The sequence below is a fragment of the Mastigoproctus giganteus genome, chromosome 7, assembly GCF_048544385.1.
Source record: "Mastigoproctus giganteus isolate SK-2022 chromosome 7, ASM4854438v1, whole genome shotgun sequence".
In the NCBI taxonomy this organism is placed as follows: Eukaryota; Metazoa; Arthropoda; class Arachnida; order Uropygi; family Thelyphonidae; genus Mastigoproctus; species Mastigoproctus giganteus.
The window spans coordinates 74,653,329-74,680,067 of NC_143581.1; the positions used below are offsets into that span (position 1 = coordinate 74,653,329).

Genomic DNA, 26,739 nt, shown 5'->3' on the forward strand with positions numbered 1-26,739 from the left:
GATGTGGTAATACATGCAGGGTAGTGGAGAATGAAAACGACCAGGAGTAATTGTGCAGTCAGGCATGAAATTCTCTGATCAGTGGAGACATGTTGCAGGGAAAGCTTATGGGGTTTTGTCAATGATATATAGAAAATTTTCTAGCAGGGATAAGGAGGTGATTATCCCTTTGTATAAGGCAGTGGTTCTCAAACCTTTTAACGTGAAGACACCCTAAATCCATCATGAAAAATTTCCAGCACCGGATGTATGCAAAATATTTTGTAAGGTGGTGCGCATGTGGATGTTGTTGTTGTTTGGATTTTAGGAGCATTAGCAACTAAGGCCACATTGCTCCGGGGATATGCGGTGGTCATTCCCTGACCTTTCCGCATCCTCCGTATTTGGTGGTCATGGGCTTGAACCCCGATCTAATCAAGAAGTGTGTGCTACACACTGCTGCTCCTGCCCACAAGGCTACGGAGGCACCGCGCATGTGGAAGGGCGATGAGGAAATTTTTTTTTGAAAAATGCATTAAAAAAACATTTGGCTTTTGGTACAGGATTTTTAAACAAAATTTTTTTTATTTAAAAATTGGCCTCATACTGCATTTTATGGACAATTTCTATATCTCTAAGAATAATAAATTGTATGAAAAAATCTATATTAAAGAAATAATATTCGATTGTTTTTCCATACTTATTTTAATGTTTTTAGCACAATAAGTACATTTTCTAATTTATATCCAGAAACTAAAATAATTCAAAATTATTTTGAAATTTTATTAATTTTAGGGCTAAGGACTAAGATCTGCTAAGCGAGTACAAGCCTTCGCAGTGGCGACTTGGTGTTTCAAATACAGTGTACGCGACGGATAGCTCAGCTGTTACATATATGTAGGTGTATGTACATAAACACTGTGTGCAGTCAGCAATTATTTCATAACGACTTCTAATTTACACAGTTGTATGAAAATCAACAACCTTTTGTAGCGATGGCAAAGATGTAAGCCGATGCTAAATTTGACATCGCGGCACCCACTTTGAGAACTATTGGAATAAGCCCATCATTAGGCAGCAATATATACAGATATAGGTAGAACAGGACCAGGGTATGTCTACCAGGGGCAAAGGTTGATGACGTAGAGCGGATATCATCTTTTAAGGGCACAAAAGGTGATATAGTTGTACACGTTGGTACTAATCATATTAAGAGTAGGAGACTGGCAGAATTACTTAACAAGTACAGGTCACTGTTGAAAAAAAGCCATGAATTAGGGTTGAATTTGAAAGTGTCTGCAATTCTGCCAAGACACAATAGGAGGGAGTATAGGTTGTGAGCCTTGTCGATCAATTCGGCCCTGGAAAGATTGTGCAAGGCTCAAGGGGGTAGAATTTTTTTCAGCCTGGTCTGTACTTGTTAACAGGAGAGACTACTTCTACAGGGATGGGATACACTTAAATAGAAAGGGTGCAAGAATATTTGCTGATGCTATCGAGTCAGTGTTAGGTGGGTCGGAAAACTGCTAGCTTGGGGGGGGGGGTTCAAGGACTAATAGATTAACAGTAGCAACTGGCATAGGCGAAAGTGATTCTTGCACTGCTTCTACTGGAATGAGCAAAAGCCTGGAAAACAAGATGCAGTATATTTCATAGACTGCTGGGCGTCATTGTGGTACAAGTAAACACATGGATTGTGTTAGGGTAACTAAGAAAAAGAGCAGGTGCATGTATACTTGAATGTACACCAATGCTAGGAGTTTGGTAAATAAATTTGATGAATTTGAGGTATTGCTCAAAGCATCAAAGGCAGATATTGTTGGGATATCAGAGACGTAGTGTCACACAGATATAAGGAATGCAGAACTGGAATTTGGGGAGTACAACGTCTACAGAAAGGATAGACAGGATAGGGAGGGAGGAGGGGTTATGCTATTGGTTAAGAAACACAAAATCTGAGGAAGTGGAGCCAGTCAACATCGCTGGACAGTGCAGTGCCAAGTCAGTTTATTATGACATAGCATTTTAGCATTAGCATTAGTAGAGGCATATGATGCAAGAAAGCAAGCTTATTCAGCATCAGCCAAAAAAAAAAAAAAAAAAAAACATAAGCATTGGAAGATCAAAATTGAGAGTAGGAGTATGCTATAGGCCCAATGACTGATGAGTATAATAAGAAACTGTACAGGGAAATACAGTGGGCCAGTAAATCAGAGTCTTTAATGGAGAATTTTAATTTATCAGATATTGACTGGAATTTGTGGGTTGGTCACTCATACACTAGCAAGGCTTTTATGGATTTATTGGATGATTGTTTTCTACATCAGCATGTTCGAGAGGCAACTAGAGGAAGTAATACTCTTGATTTGATTATCAGTAGTGATTCTTCATGCATTAAAAATCTGCAGATAGAGGAACCACTAGGTGGCAGTGATCACAGTGTGCTGAAGTGGGATTTACCCAAGAGGTAACTACCATCAGGGATAAAGGGAAGGGTTACTGCTTTCGTAAAGGCGACTACAAAGGTCTGAGACAGTATTTAAATTCTATACAGTGGGACCAACTGATGATGTTACCAACAGCAAATTCAAAATGGGAAGCATTCAAAGAACTTATCTTGGAAGCTACTAGGCTTTACATACCAACTAAGAAATATTGTTCAAGGTTTAGGCCTAAATGAGACATATGGCAGAGAATAAAAATGCATGGGATACAGATAAATTAACACGTGACACAGAAGCCTATGATAGATATAAGTTGATCTGTAACCAAGTTACAAAGGAGGTTAGGCAGGCGAAGGCAGATTACGAGAAATCTTTGTCAAAGAATGTAAAGAAAAACAACAAAGAGTTCTTTACCTATGTAAACTCTAGAAGGAAAGAGATGAATCAGATTGGTCCACTTGATATCGATGGTTCAACCATTGATGATCCTGCTCAGGTTGTTGTTTGGTTTTTAGGAGCATTAGCAACTAAGGCCATATTGCTCCGGGAATATGCGGTGGTCATTCCCTGACCTTTCCGCATCCTCCGTATTTGGTGGTGACGGGCTCGAACCCTGGTCTAATCAAGAAGCGTGTGCTACTCACTGTTGCTCCTTCCCACCTGGCTACGGAGGCGCCTCCTGCTCAGGTAGCTAACAAACTAAATGAATATTTTGCATCGGAATTCACACATGAGGAGTTATTCAGCGAGGGGAATGGCAGAGGTGTATTGAACTCTGGCAGTAAGCTAGATAATCTTATAATATCTCAGAGTCACGTGGAAGAGAAATTGTCGAAGATAAATACAAGAAAGGCACCTGGGGTGGATGGGATCTATCCAGTTATATTAAAGGAGGCAGCAAAGGAAGTAAGGAAACCCTTAGCCATAATTATGAGAGCTTCCTTGGACTCGGGGGGGGGGGGTTCACATAGACTGGAGATGTGCAAATGTGACCCCAATTCACAAAGGAGGATCAAAGGCTAACACAAGTAATTATAGACCTGTGAGTTTAATTTCTGTTCCAGGAAAATTAATGGAGGCACTGGTTAAAGAAGCACTGCAGGATCATTTAGACAAGACTTCAGTTATAGCTCGGACACAGCATGGTTTTGTTAAGGGGAAGTCTTTCCTGACCAATTTGATTGGATACTATGATGCAGTCACAAAAGAACTGGATGCAGGGAATAACTTTGATATTATATACTTGGATCTTAGAAAGGCTTTTGATACTGTTGCACATGGAAGACTGCTGCACAAATTGGAGCAGTGTGGCACTGGAGGCAAACTGCTGCCATGGATAAAGGGGTGGTTGAGGGGGAGAAGACAGAGGGTGGTAATCAATGGACACTGCTCATCGTGGACTAATGTTATTAGTGGAGTCCCTCAGGGTTCAGTGTTGGGTCCATTATTGTTTTCTGTATTTATAAATAATATTGATGATGGTATATCAATCTTAATGTCCAAGTTTTCAGACGATACAAAGGTTGGCAGAGTTGTTAAGGACACTACTGACGCTATGCTGCTGCAACAGGATCTGGAAAGGTTGAGCAGATGGGTTGAGAGGTGGCAAATGAAGTTTAACATTGACAAATGTAAAGTATTACGTATGGGAAACAGCAACCCCAGAGCAACATATCAACTCTGTGGTACTACACTGATAGAGAATGAGAAGGACCTGGGCATAATTGTGCAGGCAGATATGAAGTTCTCTGAGCAGTGCAGGCAGGCTGAAAGAGTAGCTCATGGTGTCTTGTCAATGATATACAGGAATTTTTCTAGCAGGGATAAGGAGGTGATTATTCCCTTGTATAAGGCAATGGTCAGGCCACACCTTGAGTACTGTATACAGGTCTGGAGGCCTCATTTCAAGAAGGATGTAGAGCTGCTGGATCGAGTACAGAGAAGGGCAACAAGATTAGTGAATGGAACAAAGGGTTGCTCTTACGAAGAAAGGCTTAAGTTTGGCAAATTACAGTGTCTGGAGACTAGGCACCGGCAAGGTGATCTGATAGAGGTGTATAAAGCCTTGAATGGTTTGAGCATGCTCAATGCTGATGGGATTCTGCCTCTTGCTCAGAATAATCACCTGAGAGAGCATAAATTCAAATTGACGAAAGACAGATGTAGGATAGATATCCGGAAATTTGCCTTTAGCCAGCGGGTAATTTGTTGGTGGAACAGACTTCCATCCCTTGTTGTGGAAGTTGAAAGCCTAAATAAATTTAAGGCTCAGCTGGACAGGTATTTCGAACAAACGAAGGGGTGAAGTGGAAGTGTTTTTTTTTTTTTTTTTGGCTGATGCTGCATAAGCTTGCTTTCTTGCAACATATGCCTCTACTAATGCTAATATATATAGAGGCCTCACTTTAGGCAGGATTTAGATCTGCTTGAATGGGTGCAGAGAAAGGCAACCAGGTTGGTGATGGGAATGAAAGGGTGCTGTTACCTAGAAAGGCTTCAGTTCTGCAAATTGCAGTGTTTCGAGACCAGGTAGATCTGATTGAGATGTTTAAACCTTGGATGAACAGAGTAAGCTGAATGTTAATGGTATTGTTTCACTTGCTAAGACTACACACGAGTGAGCATAAATTCAAGTTGAGGAAGGAAGGTTGCAGGATAGATGTGCGGAAGTTTGCCTTCAGCCAGCGAGTGGTTTATTGTTGGAAGAGGTTCCATCTGTTGTTATGGAAGTGGATGGGTTGAATAAATTCAAGGGAGAACTAGACAAATTCTTGGAAGGTACAGATGGGTGAACTGTTTTTTTTTTTTCTTTCTTTTTTTCGTTGCCTTCAGCCAGCGGGTGGTTTATTGGGGAAGAGGTTCTGTTGTTATGGAAGTGGATGCGTTGAATAAATTCAAGGGAGAACTAGACATTCTTGGAGGGTACAGATGGGTGAACTGATTTTTTTTCTTTCTTTTTTTTTGTTGCTGATGCTATATAAGCTTGCTTTCTTGCATAATTTGCCATTACTACTACTACTACATATCAGGCATAGTCTCATTCTGCAAAAAGCTATGAGTAAACTAGGTTTGCTACTTAGTGCAGTGATCTGATATTGAAGTGACATAAGTTGCCTTGGTATTGCTCTGTTCTAAATAAAATGCACTGCTCCAATGTAGAGCCAGGGTCTTTTTGTGATGATCTTGTATTTATTGAAGTGGCATAAGTTGCCTTGGTATTGCCAGGGTCTTTTTGTAATGATCTTGTATTTAGTCATGAAACCTGTAAGGAACCTTGTATTCACCACCTAGTATGTATTAAAACAATATCATTAAGAAAATCAATTGTTTTTATAAATATTTTTGTTTATTTATATTCATATTAATTTTTAGCATTAAAGGAATATCCTAACTGTGAAGTACAGTGGAGTTCTGCTTTACGATATTAATCCGTTCCAGAGACACCATTGTATCATGAAAATATCGTAATGTGAACCCAATCACACATTGTTTTTTGGTAATTTGCTCCAAGACCTCGGAAGTAGAAATATTTGCTATATAACTACGCCAGTTATCTCTCTAAAAGGTGATTTTTATAGGGAAATTGTACATATTGATTAAAAAATTTGATTAAACTAATATACTGATTAAAGCACAAAAAAAAAAAAAAAAATCACTTCAACAAAAGGATACAAAAACAAAATACACAGCTAACATGTTTACAAAGGCTGCTACTGGCTGAGAGGTAGGACCATGTGGTCCAGTCAGAGACAAAGTGAAATAAGCAGGTGCCTCTTAACATGTTCACTTGTTAGTAGAATCAGCCGCTTTATAGAATCAAATTTCAGAAAACCAATTCAAATCATTAAAATGCTTTTCATTAAATATCACAATGCCATTCAATTTTGAAAGGCTTTGTAATATTTTTGAGGTCACGACCATAACAAACTAAAAAAAAATTTGTGGTTTCCAGTTTATTGGGCTTTTCTGTTGATTCATGCAATCTATTATAAACAGGTAGTAAACTTGATCTTACCGCATTTGTGATAGCACAGATAGCTGGAATTCAGTAGGTTTTTATGTTATTATGGTGAAATGTTTCTCCCTTCCACTGAATCTTCAATCATATAAAAAACATAAATAAAATTTCAGAATCTTCTCTTCATTTCTATTTTTTAATTTTTGTAAACTTCTTACTCCATATCTCACTAGCGTGTATTGTGCAGGTTGCAATTTTACGGGTGCCATGGTCTTCGTTATTGATTGCTGATCTTTTTTACTGTTTTAAATTTTACAGGAAAGAAAAAAAAAATGTCAGTGAACAAAAATATCACTTAGTTAGCATGTACATATTACAACAGTAATTAAGCTATGTATATAAGCATAAATTTATTTTTATTTTGCTAACCTGTGGAAAATATTCTTCTCATTTTCACATATCATTTAATTTTTTTAATTGGCAAGATAATAAAACATAAATTTGTGCATTATATCTTTACTTTTATAGCCTGTGGATAATATTCCTCCTATTTTCGCTTATCAGAATCGGCATTTAATAGAATTAAAATTCAATTCGCAAAGTGTGATCACTATGACTGGCGCTTACCACATATCGTATAGTGAACCAATCGTAAAGTGGGGGCCCCACTGTACTTTTGTTTCCTTTGTAATCTCACTGCCATTTCCAAAGATCACCACTCCTGAGCATAATGTTTAGGGAATCCTGATGTTGTTCATAAGGGAGGGCACCAGGTCGGCGAAGAAAACAGTCGGTGGATTTTTGGCTGCTGTAAAAGGATAAGTATTTTGATACTTTTACCATATTCTTCATTAATTAACATACTAAATTGCTTGAGCCCTACACCCAAAAACTTAACAACATTTATTTGCATAAATAGTACTTCTTTTTGGCTGACCCATAACTATAAAGTGTTTTTTTTTTTTTTTTTATTATTTATTTATTATTATTATTTTTTTTATTTATTTATTTTTTTTAATATTTATTTATTTTATTTTTATTTTTTTATTATTATTATTATTTTTTTTAAGGTCCTTGCCACTGAAATCTCAGGAAATTAGGTGGCAGGACCTGCCAGAGTAAATAACTATAATACTGGTGTACCTGGTCTGCCTCCACGAGGCAGTGGACAACGTTGGGTCCCATTAGGGGCCCAGCGGCTAAATGACAAGAGGAACAACGGTACGCGACACTACACATGTACAAAATCCATACACTTTTAAACCTCTGGCATTGACAGTGTTCTGTTTCACACCCACAATGTATAGCCCGCGGAGATGGGAGAAACCCCTCGTGCCGTTTGACACTAAACACACTCTACACTCTACATTGTGTTTTACAAAGATATTAAATAGGTTTAGTAGTGTTCATTAGCTTCTTATTTTGAATTTAACTAGCGATTTTTGGAAGTTACGACTCCCGGTGTTGGTGCCAATACTGTTGAACTAGCCTCCATATCGCAATCGGTAAGAAATAGCGCAACGTATATATCTCGAACTGATAACGTAAAACTAGATAACGTAATATGAAGCAATGTACTAGGAATAGGTTAGCTTAGTATAGTATTATCAATTAATCCAAAATATTTATTAATATTATTAAATTCCATTGTTAATTCCATCATTAATTAAACTGTATTTAAAGGGAAATCATGACCCAGACTAGAGCTGTGAAGCAAAGATCACAGACTAGTGAGAGTGCTGTGAGAAACAAATCTAGGTGGAGAAACAAATGGGGTGATTCTCCAACACATCACAGTCAAAAAATGTGTGAAATTTTTGCTGAACTTTCTAAAACGGGACATGATCTAGCGCCAAGGGGGACGTCTTTGTGTGTGCTAGATGCCTAGAGTGTCAAGAAATTAGGCGCCAACTCAAAGTTCTGATGGGCGTCTATGAGAGCTTGAGGTGTAGGGTAAATGCCCTCGAAGAAATTAATATGAGGGACCCATCAAGCTCTCAGCTGCCCAACGCAATGGCAGAGCTGACTCCTGTGCATCATACAACACAGAGGCAATCTCCAAGATAGAATGCACTAGTTGCAAAGGAACTAGTTATCATTGGTGACTATTGTCAGGGAGCGATATGTGGAACAGGACCAGGGTATGTCTGCCACGAGCAAAAGTTGATGACGTTGTAGAGCAGATATCATCTTTTCAGGGCACAAAAGGTGATATTGTTGTACACGTTGGAACTAATAACATTAAGAGTAAGAGATCTGCATATTTACTCAACAAGTACAGGTCTAAATTGAAAAAAGTCACAAGTTAGGATTTAATGTGAAAGTGTCTGCAATTCTGCCTAGACATGATAGGAAGGAGTATATGATGAGAGCCTTGTCGATCAATTCAGTCCCATGGAGATTGTGCAAGGCTCAAGGAGTAGAATTTTTTTCAGCCTGGTCTGTGCTTGTTGACAGAAGAGACTGCTTCTACAGGGATGTAATACACTTTAAATAGAAAGGGTGCAAGAATATTTGCTGATGCTATCAAAGCAGTAGTGTTAGGTGGGTCGGAAAACTGCTAGCTTGGGGGGGGATTCAAAGACTAAAAGGTTAACAGTGGTCGCAGGTAGAGGCAAAAGTGATTCTTGCACTGCTTCTATTGGAATGAGCAGCAGTATGGAAAACAAGGCAATGGAGGTTTCCAGGAGTCATAGTGGAACAAATAAATACATGGGCTGTGTTAGGGTAACTAAGAGAAGAAACAGGTGCATGTATACCAATGCTAAAAGTATAGTTATAAATTTGATGAGCTTCAAGTGCTAGTCAAGACATCAAAGACAGATATTGTTGGGATATCAGAGATGTGGTGCCACACAGATATAAGCAGTGCAGAATTGGAATTTGGGGAGTACAATGTGCACAGGAAGGACAGACAGGACAGGAAGGGAGGAGGGGTTATGCTGTTAGTTAAGATACACACAAAATCTAAGGAAGTGCATCCAATTAATGTTGGTGGACAATCCAGTGTTGAGTCTGTTTGGTGTGAAATAAGCACTGGGAAAGGAAAAATGAGTAGGTGTGTGTTATAGGCCTAATGAATCCGATGAGTATAATGAGCAATTGTGCAAAGAAATAGAGTGGGCCAGTAAATCAAAATGTCTTATATTGGGGGATTTTAAATTTTCAGATATTGACTGGAACTTGTGGATTGGTCACTCGCACACAAGCAAGACATTTTTGGATTTATTGGATGACTGTTTTCTACAGGCAACCAGAGGGACTAATACTCTTGATCTGATTATCAGCAGTGATTATTCATGCATTAAGAATTTGCAGATAAAGGAACCACTGAGTGACAGTGATCACAATGTACCGATATGGGAATTACTTAAAGATGTAACTACAATCGAGGCTAAAGGGAAGGGGGCTTTTGCTTTCGTAAAGGTGACTACAGGGGGTCTCAAACAGTTTTTAAATTCTGTACAGTGGGATCAACTGATGATGTTACCAACATTGAATTCTAAATGGGAAGCCTTCAGGGACTTAATCTTGGAGGCTACTAGACTTTTCATTCCTACTAAGAAATATTGTTCAAGGTTCAAGCCTAAATGGATGTCAGATGAATAAATGAGGCAGAGAAGCAAAATGCATGGGATGTATATAAATTATCAGGAGATACAGAAGCCAATGGCAGATATAAGCTTGTCTGTAATCAAGTCACAAAGAGGGTAGGCAGGCAAATGCGGATTAAGAGAAATCTTTGGCAAAGGATGCAAAGAAAAACAGCAAAGAGTTCTTTACTTATATAAACTCTAGAAGGAAAGGGATGAATCAGATTGGACCACTTAACATTGATGGGTTGACTATTGATGATCATGCTCGGGTAGCTGATAAACTGAAGAGTATTTTGCATCTACATTCACACATGAGGAGTTATTCAATGAGGGGAATGCCAGATTTTATCAAACTCTAACAGGGAGCTAAGTGATTTTGTAATAACTGAGAGTAAAGTGGAGGAGAAATTGTTGAAGTTAAACATAAGAGAAGCACCTGGGGTGGAAGGGATCTATCCAGTTATATTAAAGGAGGCAGCAAAGAAAGTAAGCAAACCCTTAGCCATAATTATGAGAATTTCCTTGGACTCAGGGAAGAACCCCATGGACTGGAGGTGTGAAAATGTATCACAAATTCACAAAGGAGGTTCAAAAGATGACACAAGTAACTATAGACCTATTAGATTAACTTGTGTTCCAGGGAAAATAATGAATTCGCTGGTTAAAGAAGCATTGCAGGAGCATCTAGACAACACTGCAGTAATAGTTAAGACACAGCATGGGTTTATTAAAGGGAGGTCTTGTATGACCAATCTGACTGGATACTATGATGTGGTCAGAAAGAAACTGAATGTCAAAAATAATTTTGATATCATATACTTGGATTTCAGGAAAGCTTTTGATACTGTTGCACATGGAAGATTGCTGTACAAATTGGAGAGGTTGTTGTTATGTGGTTTTTAGGAGCATTAGCAACTAAGGCCATGTTGCTCCGAGGATATAAGGTGGTCATTACCTGAACCTTTCCACATCCTCCATATTTGGTGGTCACGGGCTCGAACCCCGGTCTAATCAAGAAGCATGTGCTACGCATTGCTGCTCCTGCCCACCTGGCTATGGAGGCGCCGACAAGAGGCATGGCATGAAGGGCAAGTTGCTACAATGGATAAAGGGATGGTTGGGTGGAAGACGACAAAGAGTGGTAATCAATGGCCACTGCTCATCATGTACAAATGTTATTAGTGGAGTTCCCCAGGGTTTGGTGCTGGGCCCATTGTTGTTTTGTGTATTCAACAATGATACTGATGAAGATATATCAGGATTAATGTCTAAGTTTGCAGATGATACAAAGGTTGGCAGGGTTTTAATGAGAATAAAGACAGTATGCTACTCCAACTGGATCTAGACAAGTTGGGCAAATGGGCTGAGAAGTGGCATATAAAGTTTAACTTTGAGAAATGCAAAGTTCCATTTGCATTTCTCAAAGACGTACCAACTGTGTAGTACTACACTCAGGTGAAGTGGAAAGACCTGGGGGTAATTGTACAGTCAAATATGAAGTTTGCTGAATAGTGCAGACAGGCTGCCAGGGCAGGTCATGGAGTCTTGTCAATGATATATAGGAATTTTTCTAGCAGGGATAGGAGGCGATTGTCTCGTACAAGGCAATGGTGAGGCCACACCTTGAGTATTGTGTATAGGTCTGGAGGCCTCATTTTAGGAAGGATGTAGAGTTGCTAGAACAAGTACAAAGAAGGGAAACAAGATTGGTGAGGGGAATGAAGGGGTGCTCTTACCAAGAAAGGCTTAAGTTCTGCAAATTGCAGTGAGTGGAGAGTAGGCACCTGCGAGGTGATCTGATTGAGGTGTATAAGGCCTTGAATGGGTTGATCAAGCTGAATGCTAATGGGATTCTTCGTCTTGCTCAGATTAAAAACCTGAGGTCATAGATTCAAATTGAGGAAAGACAGTTGTAGAATAGATGCGTAGAAATTTGCCTTTAGCCAGTGGATGGTTGATTGGTGGAACAGACTTCCATCTTTTGTTGATAGCCTAAATAAATTTAAGGCTGAGCTGGACAGTCATTTGGAACGAATGGAGGGGTGAAATGGGAGGGTTTTTTTTTGGATGATGCTGCATAAACTTGCTTTCTTGCATCGCATGCCTCAACTAATGCTAATTATAAAAATATAAAGGACTGAGTAAGAGTGTTACATTTTATTAGAAGATAAAATAAAGATTTCCTTTAACAATTTTTTTGTTTGTTGCTAGATTTTTCCTCTTGTCTTAACTTGAGAGAATATGTAAGTTTTCATTCCAGTAAACAAACAAAAAAAAAAAAAAAAAAAAAAACATGATATAAGAAAATAAAGTAATTTTTTTTTAATCAGCAATTCTAGATGCTGTTCATCTCATACCTGTAAAGTGTTACTTCCAGAATAAAGACCAAAGTGGATGGCCCACTAACTGATGAAGTTAGTAACAGAAACAAAAGTTGGAAAGAATGGATATAAATTTTTTTCTGTCACTTGCAAACTAAATAGCATACCTAAGAGGACATATAGACAATTAGCTAAAAATTAGTCAATGTCTGGAAGACCTTGCATAGCGCACAAAATCAAAGAAAAAGCTGAGCACTATGGCAGGTATATATTAATCTGTCTGTAATAAAGTTCCTTGGAGAGAAAGGCAGACTAAATCAGACTCTGAAAAAATCTTAGTAAAGACGGTACAAGTGTATCAGGCAAGACTTTTTTTTTTTTTTTTTTTTTTTTGCTTATGTGAAACACTAAAAGTAAAAGACTGAACCATCCAAATTACTGATGATCCTACAAATAGCTTATAAGCTAAATAATTTTTCTGCATGAATATCCATCCACACGAGCATTCTTTTAGGCTCAACATTACTACTAGTACTGACAACTAGATGACTGTATGATTGCTGAAAATGGATTGGAGAAAAATACATAAGGAACCGATAGAATTTATTCAATGATATTAAAGGAGGCAGCAGAACAGACTGCCAAACCTTTATTTATTATAATGGGTGCATCACCGAATTCAGATGAAGTCACAGTGGAGTGGAGATTTACAGACAGGGTAAAAGGTGGCAAAAGTGGCACCTGCTCTGAGTGAACAACAGTCACAAGTGGGATCCCACAGTATTCAGTAATGGCATGACAGTACTGAATACTGTGGGATCCCACTGTGAGATCTGATGTCCAAGTTTGCTGAATACCAAGGATAAGAGGGTAGTACTTACCACAGTAATAAAGCCATATTGCTTCAATATCCATTAAGTGTAAACCTTTCCCTGGTTCTATCACCCACCCACTTAGAAAGCAGACTCAAGAAATGCACAATATGGAAAAAAATTAAATTATGTAAGCCACATTTCATTTTCTTTAATTAAGCCAGAAGAAGGAAATGGAAGTCGGGAAAAGCAAACCATAAAATATGGCCAGTGTTATCTAATAATAAAATGATCACGAAAGCAGTCACTGTTTACTTTAATAAATTTTATTTTTATATTTAACCCTTTTATGAGTACGCATATATATATATGTAAACACATTTTTATCTGTGCTGGCTCAAAGGAATATGAATGTATGTGTACACATACATTCATACTCCTTTGAATATACATTTGAATTTGAAAAATATACACGTGTGCGTGTGTATATTTTTAAGGTTGTTTCACCTCAATATCAAATTATGTATGTTTATGTAAGATCATTTTGAAATTCTACAGAGACATTCTGCCATCTAGTATTGTTTTACAAGTAATAGAAGCAATTTTAACACATACAATAGTTTCAAAAATCGGCACACGAGGATGCAACCTTTCACCAAGATTAAAGACAACATGGAAACTGAAGTTCAGATCCAAAAATTTATGAAAATTAATCAAATAATACATATAAATGTAGAGGATATTATTGAATCATAAAAGAGTAATAGCATGTTTTTTTAATGATTATTTTACATCTTTTTAACAAAATGTGATTTTATCTTTTGACAATAATCACACTAATGTTTGGCTATAAAGCCAAAATATTAAAAAAAAAATTAGCATTTAAAAGCAATTATGTACACAGTTTTCAGTTTTTTTACAAAGTTGGAAATAATGGTCTGAACAGGATGTATGCCACCGTCTTACAGGTGGCATAGGCATTTTTAATTTAATGCTTAAATTTAAATGGCTAAATTCAGGTATAATTTCTCATAAGAAATTCTCTATTTGCCACTATCTTTCAATGTTTTTTTTTTTTTTTTTTTAAAGTGAAACTTTCGAATCAATATGCAGCACACACAAAAAAAAAAAAAAAAAAACATTTGCAGTGTGTGTGTTTTCCATAATTACTCCTGTTTAACAGCTGATAATGATAATAAAAACAGTTGGTGCATAAATTTAAACTAGTCTGCTCAAGAACAAGAATAGGAAAAATTATTACAAATAATGAAAAAACTTAAATTAAATAACTGTATGTAATTCATGTTGAATAAAATTAATAAACTACATCTACCATATACTTTGTTTCTGTATTAAAGCAAGAACTACAGTGTCGTAAATTCAAACAGATATATATTGTTTGATCACATTAAACTGACAAGGTGCAAATGAAAAGCAATATAACGAGAATGTATAGTTTATCACATGCAAGTGAAGGAACATTATCTCCTACAAAAGTAGGACATCCAAAGTTAGAGCATTTGATAAGGATATAACTACAACAAGGACTGAAACTGTAATAGCACTTAAACAAAATCCTCCATTATGCAATGGCAGAATGGTAACTACCAATAAATTGGTGGGATAAATACTGAAGATTAGGCTAATTCTGGAAAGACTGAAGTGATTTTTTTGGGATATTCGTTCTTTCACACTGAATTTCCATTACCTTTCAATGTTAACAGCACTGCCAAGGAAGGACTACAAGCTTTATAAAGCCAGTAGTTGCCTATACTTCTCTGATCAAACTGAGAAGTATAGTATATTTCTAGGGATGGGATCAAATGCTGATATATCATGTGAACTTTACATATTTATAGTGCAGCAGTGCTTCAGAGCACTTTAGAGAGTTTTACATCATGGAATACAGATTTTTCTTCAAACCACACTGACATTATGTGATGCACACTGATTGCTTACTACACTACCGAGTATAGTGAAATCTCGTTACACTGCACAACCCAACTTGTAAAAAATGTCCTCTTCTCAATCCTTTGAAAGTAATATTCTCAAAGTGTGTTGCCTGATTTACATAATGCATACAGCACCAAATTTATTCAAGTGTCACTATTTGAAACCCCTGCTCAATGTAAACACACCTTGTTTCCACATGATCTGGATACAGTTCATTCCAAATTTCAACTCTGTGCAATTAACTGTTTTGTGTTTGCGGTATTTATGCTGTATGGTAATTTATATACTAGTACAAAAAAAGGGGGGGGGGGGTTACATTCCAAAGACTAACAAAAATAAGCCATTTTTTTTATAACTATTGGAAACTTAATTTTTATAGTAGTAATAACTTAATATTTTAACTTTATTTTTATAATAGTAGTAACTTAAATATTAATAACTGAACAAATGTCTTACCTTACAAACTGTGATACTTATAGGTCAGATAATGTATGTTCATTTAATTTTCTTCGTCTTCATCACTGCTAAGCACAATCTTTTCTGCAGCATCTAGATTCCGTGTACCTTCTGCTCTCTTTAAAATTCACGATTATTTTTTATGGTCTCAAACACGCACAAGTTCAATAGCACAGAACCTAACCCAGTGATCTCCCAACAAAATATAGTGGACTAACACTTTAAATGATACGTGAAAATCTGAAGAATATTTTCCAGTTAGCAAAATAAAAATAAATTTATGCTTACATATGTATCTTAATTATTATGATCAAACTGAGAAGTATAGTATATTTCTAGGGATGGGATCGAATGCTGATATATCATGTGAACTTTACATATTTATAGTGCCTCAGAGCACTTTAGAGAGTTTTACATCATGGAATATAGATTAATATGTACATACTAATTGATATTTCTGTTCACTGACTTTTTTTTTGGTTGTAAAATTTAAAACAGAAAAAATGATAAGCAATTAATATCAAAGAACACGGTAAGCACAAGTTGCAACAAACATGACACGGAGTAATGAGTTTCTGAACATTTGTTTTTTATATGATTGAATATTTCATGGAAGGGGAAACATTTCACTTAATAGCTTGAAAACCTACAGAATTCCAGCTATCGGTACTATAGAAAATGCAAGAAAATAGAGTTTACTACCCATTTATAATTGATTACACTAACAGAAAAGACCAATAAATCAGAAACTGCAAAATGTTTTTATTGTTTTATGGTAGCGACTTCCAGAAATGTGCTTTATAAAAATACCATGAAGGCGATAATGACTAGCGAGTCAACAGCAGGATTCACAAAAAGGAATGGAAATGTTGAAATTACATCTAACATAATAACAGGGTTTTCACAGCAGAAAAGCTCAAAAATACCGTGTTATGCAAGATTTCCCGCAATTCTCAAACCGGGTTAGAGCAAAACCATGTTGTAGAAGTACAGTCAGTCCTCGTATAGCACGATAGTTGTGTTCCTAGAAACCCTCATGCAATGCAAAATCGTGCAATATAAACAACAGGCCCTATGGGAAAAATAGGGTTAGGTGCCGACCACCCAAGATTGAACACACATTTGTAACCAAAACATTACCAAACACAATAAATTATCGTAATGAAATACGTAAGTATTTTATTATGACTATTACGTAATAAATATTGCTAATGCTTTTGCTTCTATCGTAAGCAAACTTGTTTTTTTGTTTGATTTTCTATCCAAAAAGATGACAGCCATTCCATCTCTTCCAATTCTTTGTGTCTTAATCTAATGGATTTTAATTACACTTTGAGTTGTTCCTGCTGTGAAAGTTGTTTTTATCTTCTCTGCATTCTTCATAATTCTCGGCGTTGCTTCATTTAGGCCTGTAGCATGTGCAATATCAAATGATCTTTCATTTCGCTCAAAGCATTTCACAATTTCATATTTTTTCTCTATCGACAGAGGCGGACTGGCCATAAGCCTTACTGGGGAAACCCCGGTGGGCCGGAGGCCGGTATGATTTTGGCCATAAACGCTAGTATGAGGCCACTACAAATTTTCCCGAGTAAGAATTTTTGACCCAGCCTGTCTCTGTTTCTCGATATTGCTTTTCTTTTTCTCTCTAAATCTGTAGTGTCTTCACCAGGACGCTTCCTTTCCACACCTTTTAAGTATTTTACTCATTTTTAGGAAATAAAGCACAATTACAAAATGAGGAGGCACGTTTGATGCACATAAACAAAGCTGCACGCATGTAGCAACTGAATAAACAACACCGTAAAGGAACACTATACGAGAGACACTATGAACACCTCACTAGCTCACATTTTACTAAAGCACATTTCTGGGGGTTACTACCATAAAACAATAAAAACAATTTCCAGCTGCATTCCTGCTAGTGGAATCTGTTATAAACTGGTAGTAAACTCGATCTAATTGCATTTGCGATAATACCAATAGCTGAAATTGTGTGGGTTTTTACGTTATCATGGTGAAATGTGTTTCCCCTTCACTGATATAAAAAACAAATACATTTTCAGAATCTTCTCTTCATTCCTATGTGTTGCGTTCAGTTGGGGTGATTCGGCGTTAGACTGCCATTTCTTGTAAACACAAAGGCGAATCGTGCATAAGCGAATTCAGCTCATGTTATATACAATATCGTTTCCCTATTTATAAATCGTGTATGACTGAATTCGTGTAGTGTAAACACGTGTTATACGAGGACTGACTGTACCAAGTTATATGGGGATTGCCTGTAATTTATAAATTACCTATACAGCAATTAAAAAAAAAACACTAAATTAAAGAAATCACATTCTGATAAACTTTCCTTTCACAGAGTTTCATTTAAGCAGATAAACAATCAATACAAGTGATATTAAAGGAATTCAAGCTGAATTTTGTGTAATGTAAAAAATGTAAAAAACAATTACTTAACGTTGCTAAAAAATGTAAAGGCAAAAAAAAAAAAAAAAAACCTTTGATGATTCTTCTAGTTCCTTTCCTGCGGTAAGTACCATACTGACAAGTTCATCCATATCTAGATCATCAGTCACCATACCAAACCTAACACACAACATACCATCATCCCCCTCACCTAAAAGAAAACAATATATATATATATATATATATATATATATATATAAAAAAACTGGCTTAATATTCACAAAAAATATATATATAATTAAAGAAACTGCAAACATAAATGTGCTTAATAGCTGATCATAAAAAACAGCTGGTTCACAAATTTTAGTCGATCTGTTCAAGGATAAGAATAGGAGAGAACTTATATCACAAAAGCAATCGTGAAAAAAATATTAAATTCAGGAATTTTGTATAATTTTATGAATAATGCATTCTTGCAAATTAATATTCAATGCATGCTGAAAAAAGTATCCACTTTCATAAGTGATGCATCTGTTGTTGTTTGTTAGATTTATTGGTGCATCAGCAACTTAGGCTATAATGCACTAATTACTGTCTGATATTTTCTTCATTTTTCTTACAGGTGATAGTGGTTCAGATAAGGTGATATTTACTAATAAATTTTAGAAAAAGAAAAATGTCATCCATGTTCTCTCGATCTCCTAGGACACACTGTAGTGTTAAATGATTGTAATTATGAAAATTAGAGGTAAAAGCTGTTTTCCGTTCTTTTTGATACTGCGATGATATGCTTTACTGTTAGTGGGCATAAACAATTACTGCATTGTGGAGGGTCACTGTTTGTTAGTAGATAGCTATGAGTGAGGAAAGTATGACCAATGCGTAATCTGGCTAGAATAGTTTCTTCCTTTCTGTTTCTGCTCAGGCTGGATTTCCACTGTTTAGGTTCTCTCTTGATTTCAAAAAGTTTATTATTTGTCTGATCTTTCCACATGCATGTCCATACTTCTTTATATGTCTGTTTGATAAAGGACTTATGATCACTATAAGGAGTCCTGAAATTAGATGGCATCACATTTGTAGCAATTTTAGCAGCTAAATCTGCCTGCTCGTTTTCTAGGATTCCAATGTGTCCAGGGATCCAGCAAAATATTACGAGCTGTCCACGTTCATGAAGTGCTAATAACTGTGCTAAAATTTTCTGTATCTGAGGATGACTAGGGAAGGATTTACACTGTAGAGCATTAGCAGCACTTAACGAGTCTGTATATATGATGGATTTAGCGTACAAAGCTTCTTTTATATTCTCTAGGGCTAGTAGAATACCATATAACTCTGAGGTATAAGTACTGCATTCTGGTGGGAGCTGTCTGGAGATGGTGGCATTTGGTAGTACTACAGCTGTGCCAACTTTATTACCAGTTTTGGATCCATCTGTGTATAGTTGAATGAAGCTGCTAAACTCGGTGGAGTGAGCCATATGTATTTGTCTAATGTTGTTCTTGCAATGGGGAAGTTATTCTTTCCCCATTGCTGAAAATGTTTATCAATATGTACTGGAGGCAATTGCCATGGCAGGGTTTCCATGTTAGTATCCTGGAGAATGTTAGAAAACTTCAGGCCCCAGCTTGTGATCAAAGCTTGAAGCCTAATGCCAGATGGTTTGTTGTAACGCCATTTAGTTTGATAGATTTCTCTCCATTTTGGCATGAAGAGACATTGCCACATGGGATGTTGTGGGAGACTGCTGATTTTGGCTGCATAATTTAGTAGTAGAGTTTCTCGCCTAAGGTGTAACGGTGGTTCATAGGCTTCAGTATAGAGGCTTAAGATTGGTGATGTGCGAAAAGCCCCCAGTGCAACTCTTAGTGCACTGTGATGTACACGATCGAGCCATTTAAATACACTTGGCCTGGCTGAGTCATATGCAGAGACCCATAGTCTAACCGGGATCTGATCAGTGAGCGGTATAAATGTAACAGCATGTAATCTGCACCCCATGACATAGAAGAAATTACTCTGAGAAGATTTAGTTTTCTAAGACAACTTGTACGAATATATTTTATATGTTCTAGGAAGTTTAATTTTTTATTAAGTATTAAACCAAGAAATCTAATACTAGGTTGGAAAGTAATACAATGAGAATCCAACTGAAGGTCTGGATCCGGATGTAAAGAACGTTTGCGACAGAAGTGCACAGCAGTCGTTTTTGGTTTAGAAAGCCGATATCCATTATTTTTGGCCCAAGAGACTATTTTGTTAATGGTGCCTTGTAGTTGTCTTTCAATAAGTCTCATATTTTGAGAATGACGTGACATGGCAAGATCGTCAGTGTACAAGTATGCGTCAACTGTGTTAGGTATACACTTGGTAATAGAATCAATCCTAATGGCAAAGAGTGTGGCGCTCAACACTGATCCTTGGGGAACTCCCTCTTCTTGTACATATGCTCGAGATAATGAAGAGTGGAATCGGACCTAAAGGATCTATTGCCTAGAAAGTTCTTAATAAATTTTGGGAGATGACCCCGAAGTCCAAATTTATGCAAGTCCTGAAGAATCCCATATCGCCAAGTTGTATCAAAAGCTTTTTCGATGTCAACACATACCATGACTAGGTGTTCATCTTTTTCTCCGGAAACCATACTGACTTGGACCTCTGAAAACCATGTCAGTCTGGCATTAATTATTTTTTCCAATGTTTTTCCCAGACAACTGGTTAGAGGAATAGGACGGTAATTTTTGGGATCTGTGTGGTCTTTCCCTGGTCTCGGGAATGCTGGCACATAAGAATGGCACCAGCTAGCGGGGTAATACTCCTCTAAGAAAATTCTGTTATACAGTTGTAAGAGTACAGTTAATGATTCCTCGCTTAAATGACAGATCATGGTGTAATAAATCCCGTCGGGACCTGGAGCACTGTTTTTCACTCGTGCAAGTGCATTACACAATTCATTCATGGTCAGAGGCAGATTATAAGAATGAAGGATGACAGTATTAAAATTTAGTTTGTATTTTTCTGTCTGGGATTTTAACAATTGAAATGCTGGTTCATATGTGGCAACAGCTGAAAGCGTTTCAAACATAGTACCTAAGGCATTGGCAATTTCTGTAGGTTCAGAGATTTCTTTCCCTTTTACAAGTAGAATAATAGAAGTTGTTTGCTAGTATTTACCATTAATTCTTTTAATTTTTTTTCCATATTGTAGAAGTATCTGTGGATCTGTTTATGGTGGAGGCATAATGCGCCCATGCTTCTTTTTTACTCTCTCATCTTATATGAAGAGCTTTAGCTCTGACTCTCTTAAACTGTAGGAGGTTAGCTGTGGTTGGATGTTTTCGAAAAATATTCCAATATTTGTTCCTTTCTTTTTTAGCACTGTTGCATTTTTCGTTCCACCACATTTTTGGATGAAGCCGGATTTTGGATAGCAGTCTTGGATGCTTTCATTATTTTATCTGTAATGTAGCTTACTGAAGAGTCAATTGTGTGGGTTGCTATAAAGACAGTATCTAAGTGAGCTATTTCTTGGTATTTAATCCAGTTAGTCTTAGCAAATTTCCAGGTTGTCCTAATGTTACTCTGAGGAGTAGAATTTATACAGAAAGTACAGATGATAGGAAAGTGATCGCTACCACAAGGGTTATTAGTAACGGTCCAGTCTATGAGAGGAAATATCACTGGAGAGCATACTGAAAGATCAATAGCAGAGCTTAAGCCAGATGGTAAATGCACGTATGTGTGAGCACCAGTGTTCTAAATTTTTTTCAATTATCTGTCCTCTGGAGTCAAGATGTTGAGAACCCCATAGCGGGTGATGGCCATTCCAGTCACCCATAATACAAAAGGGAGCAGGTATTTGCATTACTAAATTATCTAAATCAGCAAAGGTGTATGTATGATTTGGTGATAGATACAATGAAACTAATGTTATTGTGATTCCGAAGGTGACACGGACAGCAATTGCCTCTAAAGATGTTTGCAGGGGGATAGGTCTAGAGGGCACCAAAGAGTTCACTATGAGTGCTACTCCTCCATGAGCTAAATTAGATGATGTTGTTGATATGGGGTTTGATGGCGCATAAGCTACTTTGGCTATAATGTGCCTATTCATTTATAATAAAAAGAAATGAAAAAGTTTCATAAATTCAGAATTGATTAAAAAGTCCAGTTTGCTTTAAGAAGTTGAAAAATTCAGAAATATCTGCGTCATCTCCAATGAGATGATGCAGATATTTCCGAATTTTAACGACTGGTTAATTTTGGCTAATTTTGACGAAGATTAACCAGTGATAGCAGGGTTGAAGTTCTTTCTTGTTCGTAGTAAGGGTAGTCGATGAGAATGTGTTTAATACTCAGATTTATATTACAAAGTGGACACTGTGGCAGGTCATTCCCTGTGAGTAAATAAAGGTGGGTCAGGTAAGTATGTCCTATTCTTACCCTTGAAAGGACTACCTCTTCTCGTCTTGATGTGCGGACACTGGAGCGCCAAATTTTTGGATCATGTTTAAATTGAAAGAGTTTATTATTAATTTGAGAGTGTCATATTGCTGTCCACTTTGACAGGCATGCAGCCTGAATGGTTAATGCATAGTCTGATGGCGAAACAGGGATATCAGTTAAGTCGAAGCTAGTTGGATTTTTTGCAGCTTTATCAGCCAGTTTATTGCCCAAAATGCCAGAATGAGCTGGAATCCAGCAGAAGGTGACCAGTTGATGGCGTTCTTCAATTTTTAGTAATATGCTTTTTATTTCGTCTAGAATAGGGTGTACTTTATCTAAGGGGTTACATAAAGCCAAGATTGAGCTGAGGGAATCAGTGTAAATAACAGATTTTAAAGCACAGTCAGAAGAGAGATTCTGTAAAGCTAGTTTGATTGCATATAATTCAGCTGAGAAGATACTGAAATCAGATGGCAAGGATGCTGAAATCAGATGGCAAGGATGCTGAAATAACGGTATTTGGAAACACTGCAGCCGCTCCAACGTTTGAATTAGATTTAGAGCCGTCTGTATAAATTGAAGAAAAGTCAAAGTATCTTTGAGTGTGAGCTTCGTGAAGTTGTTTGATATTTGATGTTTGTAAAATGTTCTTTCCCCATTGAGAGAGGTAAGTGTCACAGGTCGGTATAGGAGGTGGAACTCATGGTGGTTGAGTACAAGTTGTTACCTGTTGCACGGAAAGGATGGAAACATTCCAAATTTGCATCAGTTCAAGAAGGCGAAGACCAGCTGGCTTTACTATGCTTGGTTTATTTCTAAAAAGGTTTTCTAATGATGGATTGAACAGATATGACTGAGTCGGATGCATGGCACAGCTTTGTATCTTGACAGCATACTTCAATAACAGTGTTTTCCTATGTAAAGTTAGTGGGGGTTCATGGGCATCAATGTAGAGACTATGTGCTGGTGATGTTCTGAAAGCCCCGAGTGAAAGTCTCAAGGCACTGTGTTGAATTGGATCAAGCCAGCGCAATGCACTCAATCTGGCTGAATCATAGATGGGAGCTCCATAATCAAGACGGGATCTGATTAATGCCCAATATAGCCGAAGCAGAGATGTACGATCTGCGCCCCATGTTTGGGAGGATAAAGCTCTGAGTATATTTAACTTTTTTAGACAGGAAGTACATACAATTTTTATGTGGTCTATAAAATTTAACTTATTATCAAGTGTTAATCCTAAAAATCTGATGGTATTAGTGACAGGGATGGAGACATCATAAATTTGAAGTTCAGGATCCGGATGAAGTTTGCGCTGTCTACAAAAATGGATGGCAACTGTTTTCTACTGCGAGAGTCGATAGCCATTGAGGCTGGCCCACTGTTGTATTTTATTAAGTGATATCTGGAGCTGCCGTTCAATAGACCTCATGCTTTGGGAATGGCAGGAGATGGAAAGACCATCTGCATAAAGGTAGGTCTCAACTGTATTTGGAAGCTGATTGGTGATGGAATCTATTCTAAGAGCAAACAAAGTGGCACTCAGTACTGATCCCTGTGGTACTCCTTCTTCCTGTATAAACGTTTTGGAGAGGGCATGTTGGTACTGAACTTGAAACGATCTAGTACGTAGGAAGTTCTGAACAAATATAGGAAGGTTGCCTCGCAGACCAAGAGAGTAAAGATCACTAAGTATGCCATGCCGCCAGGTAGTGTCAAAAGCCTTCTCGATATCTATTGAAACCATTACAAGATGTTCACGTTTATCAAAGGCATTTCGAATGGCGAATTCAGCCTTGACCATAAGGTCTAAGCATGACCTATTTTTACGAAAGCCATATTGGCTATGGCTCATTAGATGTTGTGACTCAATGATCCATACGAGTCTTCTGTGGACAATTTTTTCAAGGATTTTGCTCAGGTAGCTTGAGAGAGAGATCTGTCTATAGCTATAGGGGTTAGTTGGATCTTTCCCAGGTTTTAGGAATGCCAAAACAGTAGAGTGATGCCAAGAAGTTGGAAAAACATTTTCTAAAAATATACGATTGTAAAACACCAGAAGCAGGCTTAAAGCTTTGTCATCGAGATGTTGAAGCATGACATAATAAATCCCATCTGGCCCGGCAGCACCATTGTGGGCTGTTCTAATGGCATGCAGAAGTTCAGAGTGTTGCAGAGGTTTGTTATATGGAAGAGTACGTGCGGTTTGAAATTTTACGGCATGCTTTTCTCTAGTGTTTTTAATTCATTGGAATGATGTAGAATATGCTGATGCCGCTGATATTTCAGCAAAAGTATTGCCCACAGCATTAGCAATATCTAAGGAACTGGACAGATCTTGCCCTTTCCAGGAGAGGATTGGAGAAGGTATAGTAGGAAACTTACCAGATAACTGTCTAATTTTTTTTCCATATAGTTTTCGGATCAGTGTTTCTGTTAAAGGTCGATGCAAAATGGGTCCAGGATTCTTTCTTGGCTTGCCTTTGTACAAATCGTGCTTTTGCTCTTAGCTTCTTATAATTAATGAGATTGGTTGTGGTTGGACATTGCCGAAATAAATTCCAGGCTTTGATTTTTGCTTTCTTTGCTTTTGTGCATTCATCATTCCACCAGTAATTATAATACTTGCGACCAGGGGGATTTGATAATGGTATTGTGTCCTTGGCCACTTTTAGGAGATGTGATGTGATCTGTTACATTATCAATATTCTGGAGCTGGATTTTTTCCTCGTCAAGAGAGATTGATGATCGAAATTTTGCCCAGTTTGCACGAACAAATTTCCATTTCCTGCGGAGTTTGTTTGAAGGAGACTGTGATATTAAAAAATTGCATATGATTGGAAGGTGGTCACTGCCCATATGATCATTTAAAACGTACCACTCTATGGTTGGGAGGAGTATTGGAGAACAAATTGAGAGATCTATTGCTGAGGTGTGTCCAGTTGGGAGTTGTATTTGAGTGTGCGCACCAGCATTGAGTAAGGTGAGGTTTTGTGACTCTAGAGCTTTCAACGAGTCGACCACGTGTGTCTAGTTTAGGATCGCCCCATAAGGGGTGGTGCCCATTAAAATCCCCTCATATACAGAGAGGTGGAGGTATCTGTATGAGGAGATCTTCAAGATCTTTTAAACAGTAAGTATGGTTTGGTGGTAGGTATACTGAAACAAGTGTTATTGAAATATGGAGAGTTATATGAACAGCAACAGCTTCTATTTCAGTTTGAAGTGGAATATGTTTAGTTGGGATCTTTGAATTTATTAGGATTGCTACACCACCATGGGCAGCATTTGCTGTATTACGATCTCTTCGATAAAGACAATAGTTCTTTATTGAAGGAGAAATTTGCGAGGTTAGGTAAGTTTCCTGAAGACAAAGGGCAATTGGAGAATATCGGTTAATTAGATCACGGATATTACCATCTGTGTTGCAACGAAAGCCTCTGCAATTCCATTGTAAAATACAAGGCATTATTTGTGTTTAATTGATGGAGATGTATCTGACTGCTTTTTGAAGGTTACTGGCTTATGACGTTCTAATTTAGATTTGTCTTTTTTGGAGAAAACTGGCCGACCTGTGTCGATTTCTTCTTCTGCATGGATTTCTAGAAGGGGATCTTCCTGTATGGATGTGCCCATATGTGTCCATGGTTGTGTCCTGAAAATTTTTCACTACATTTCCGTTTGAACTATGAGATATAGTATCTATGGCTGGAGTAGGAGATGCCACTGGTATTGTCAGAGGAGTATTATTTGCCTGGTCAGAGAACTTGGATTGTTGCTTAGAAAGAACATTTCTAGCCGAATCAGAAATTGATTTGTTAGTGGGAACTGTTACATCGGTTTGAGTAGAGACTGTCTGATATTTTTTTACAGCATTGGCATAGGTCATATTTTTGGTTATAGAAGGAGCAAGTAATTTTCTCGCTTCTGGGTAACTTACTTTGTTCTCAACCTTGTATTTTACTATTTTCTTCTCGGTTTTCCACTTTTCACGTCTTTGAATATGCAGGATGGTCACCTTTGCAATTTGGGCAGGTCATTTTTGTAGCTGTACAGTTACTTTGTATGTGATCTGAGGATCCACAATTAGGGCAGACAGGAACTCCTCTGCATACAGAGGAGTTTGTGAGTGGCCACACTTTTGGCATTTGTAATACCTTAAAGGGTTTGGAATGTAAGGGCGGATTCGGCAAAGTAAATAACCTGCTTTTACAGAGGAGGGTAAGTTGGGTGTATTGAAGGTGAGAATAATATTTCTTGTAGGTGTAAGTTCATTATCTTTTTTAATCATTATTCGTCTTGCTTTAATTACGTGTTGTCCCTGCAGCTCTTGGGTTATTTCTTCCTTGGTAACGTTTA

General features: G+C 37.4%; 1 protein-coding gene across 3 annotated transcripts in view; it reads right to left on the bottom strand.

The window, feature by feature from the left end:
- LOC150083001 (pyridoxal-dependent decarboxylase domain-containing protein 1) overlaps window positions 1-26,739 on the bottom strand; it is a 395,987-nt gene that overhangs the window by 75,656 nt on the left and 293,592 nt on the right. For all 3 annotated transcript variants that reach the window (XM_090377732.1, XM_090377731.1, XM_090377730.1), the window contains exon 19: window positions 18,027-18,145. In XM_090377732.1, the coding sequence (XP_090233858.1) occupies window positions 18,027-18,145 (119 nt within the window). The remainder of the gene's footprint in view (window positions 1-18,026; window positions 18,146-26,739) is intronic.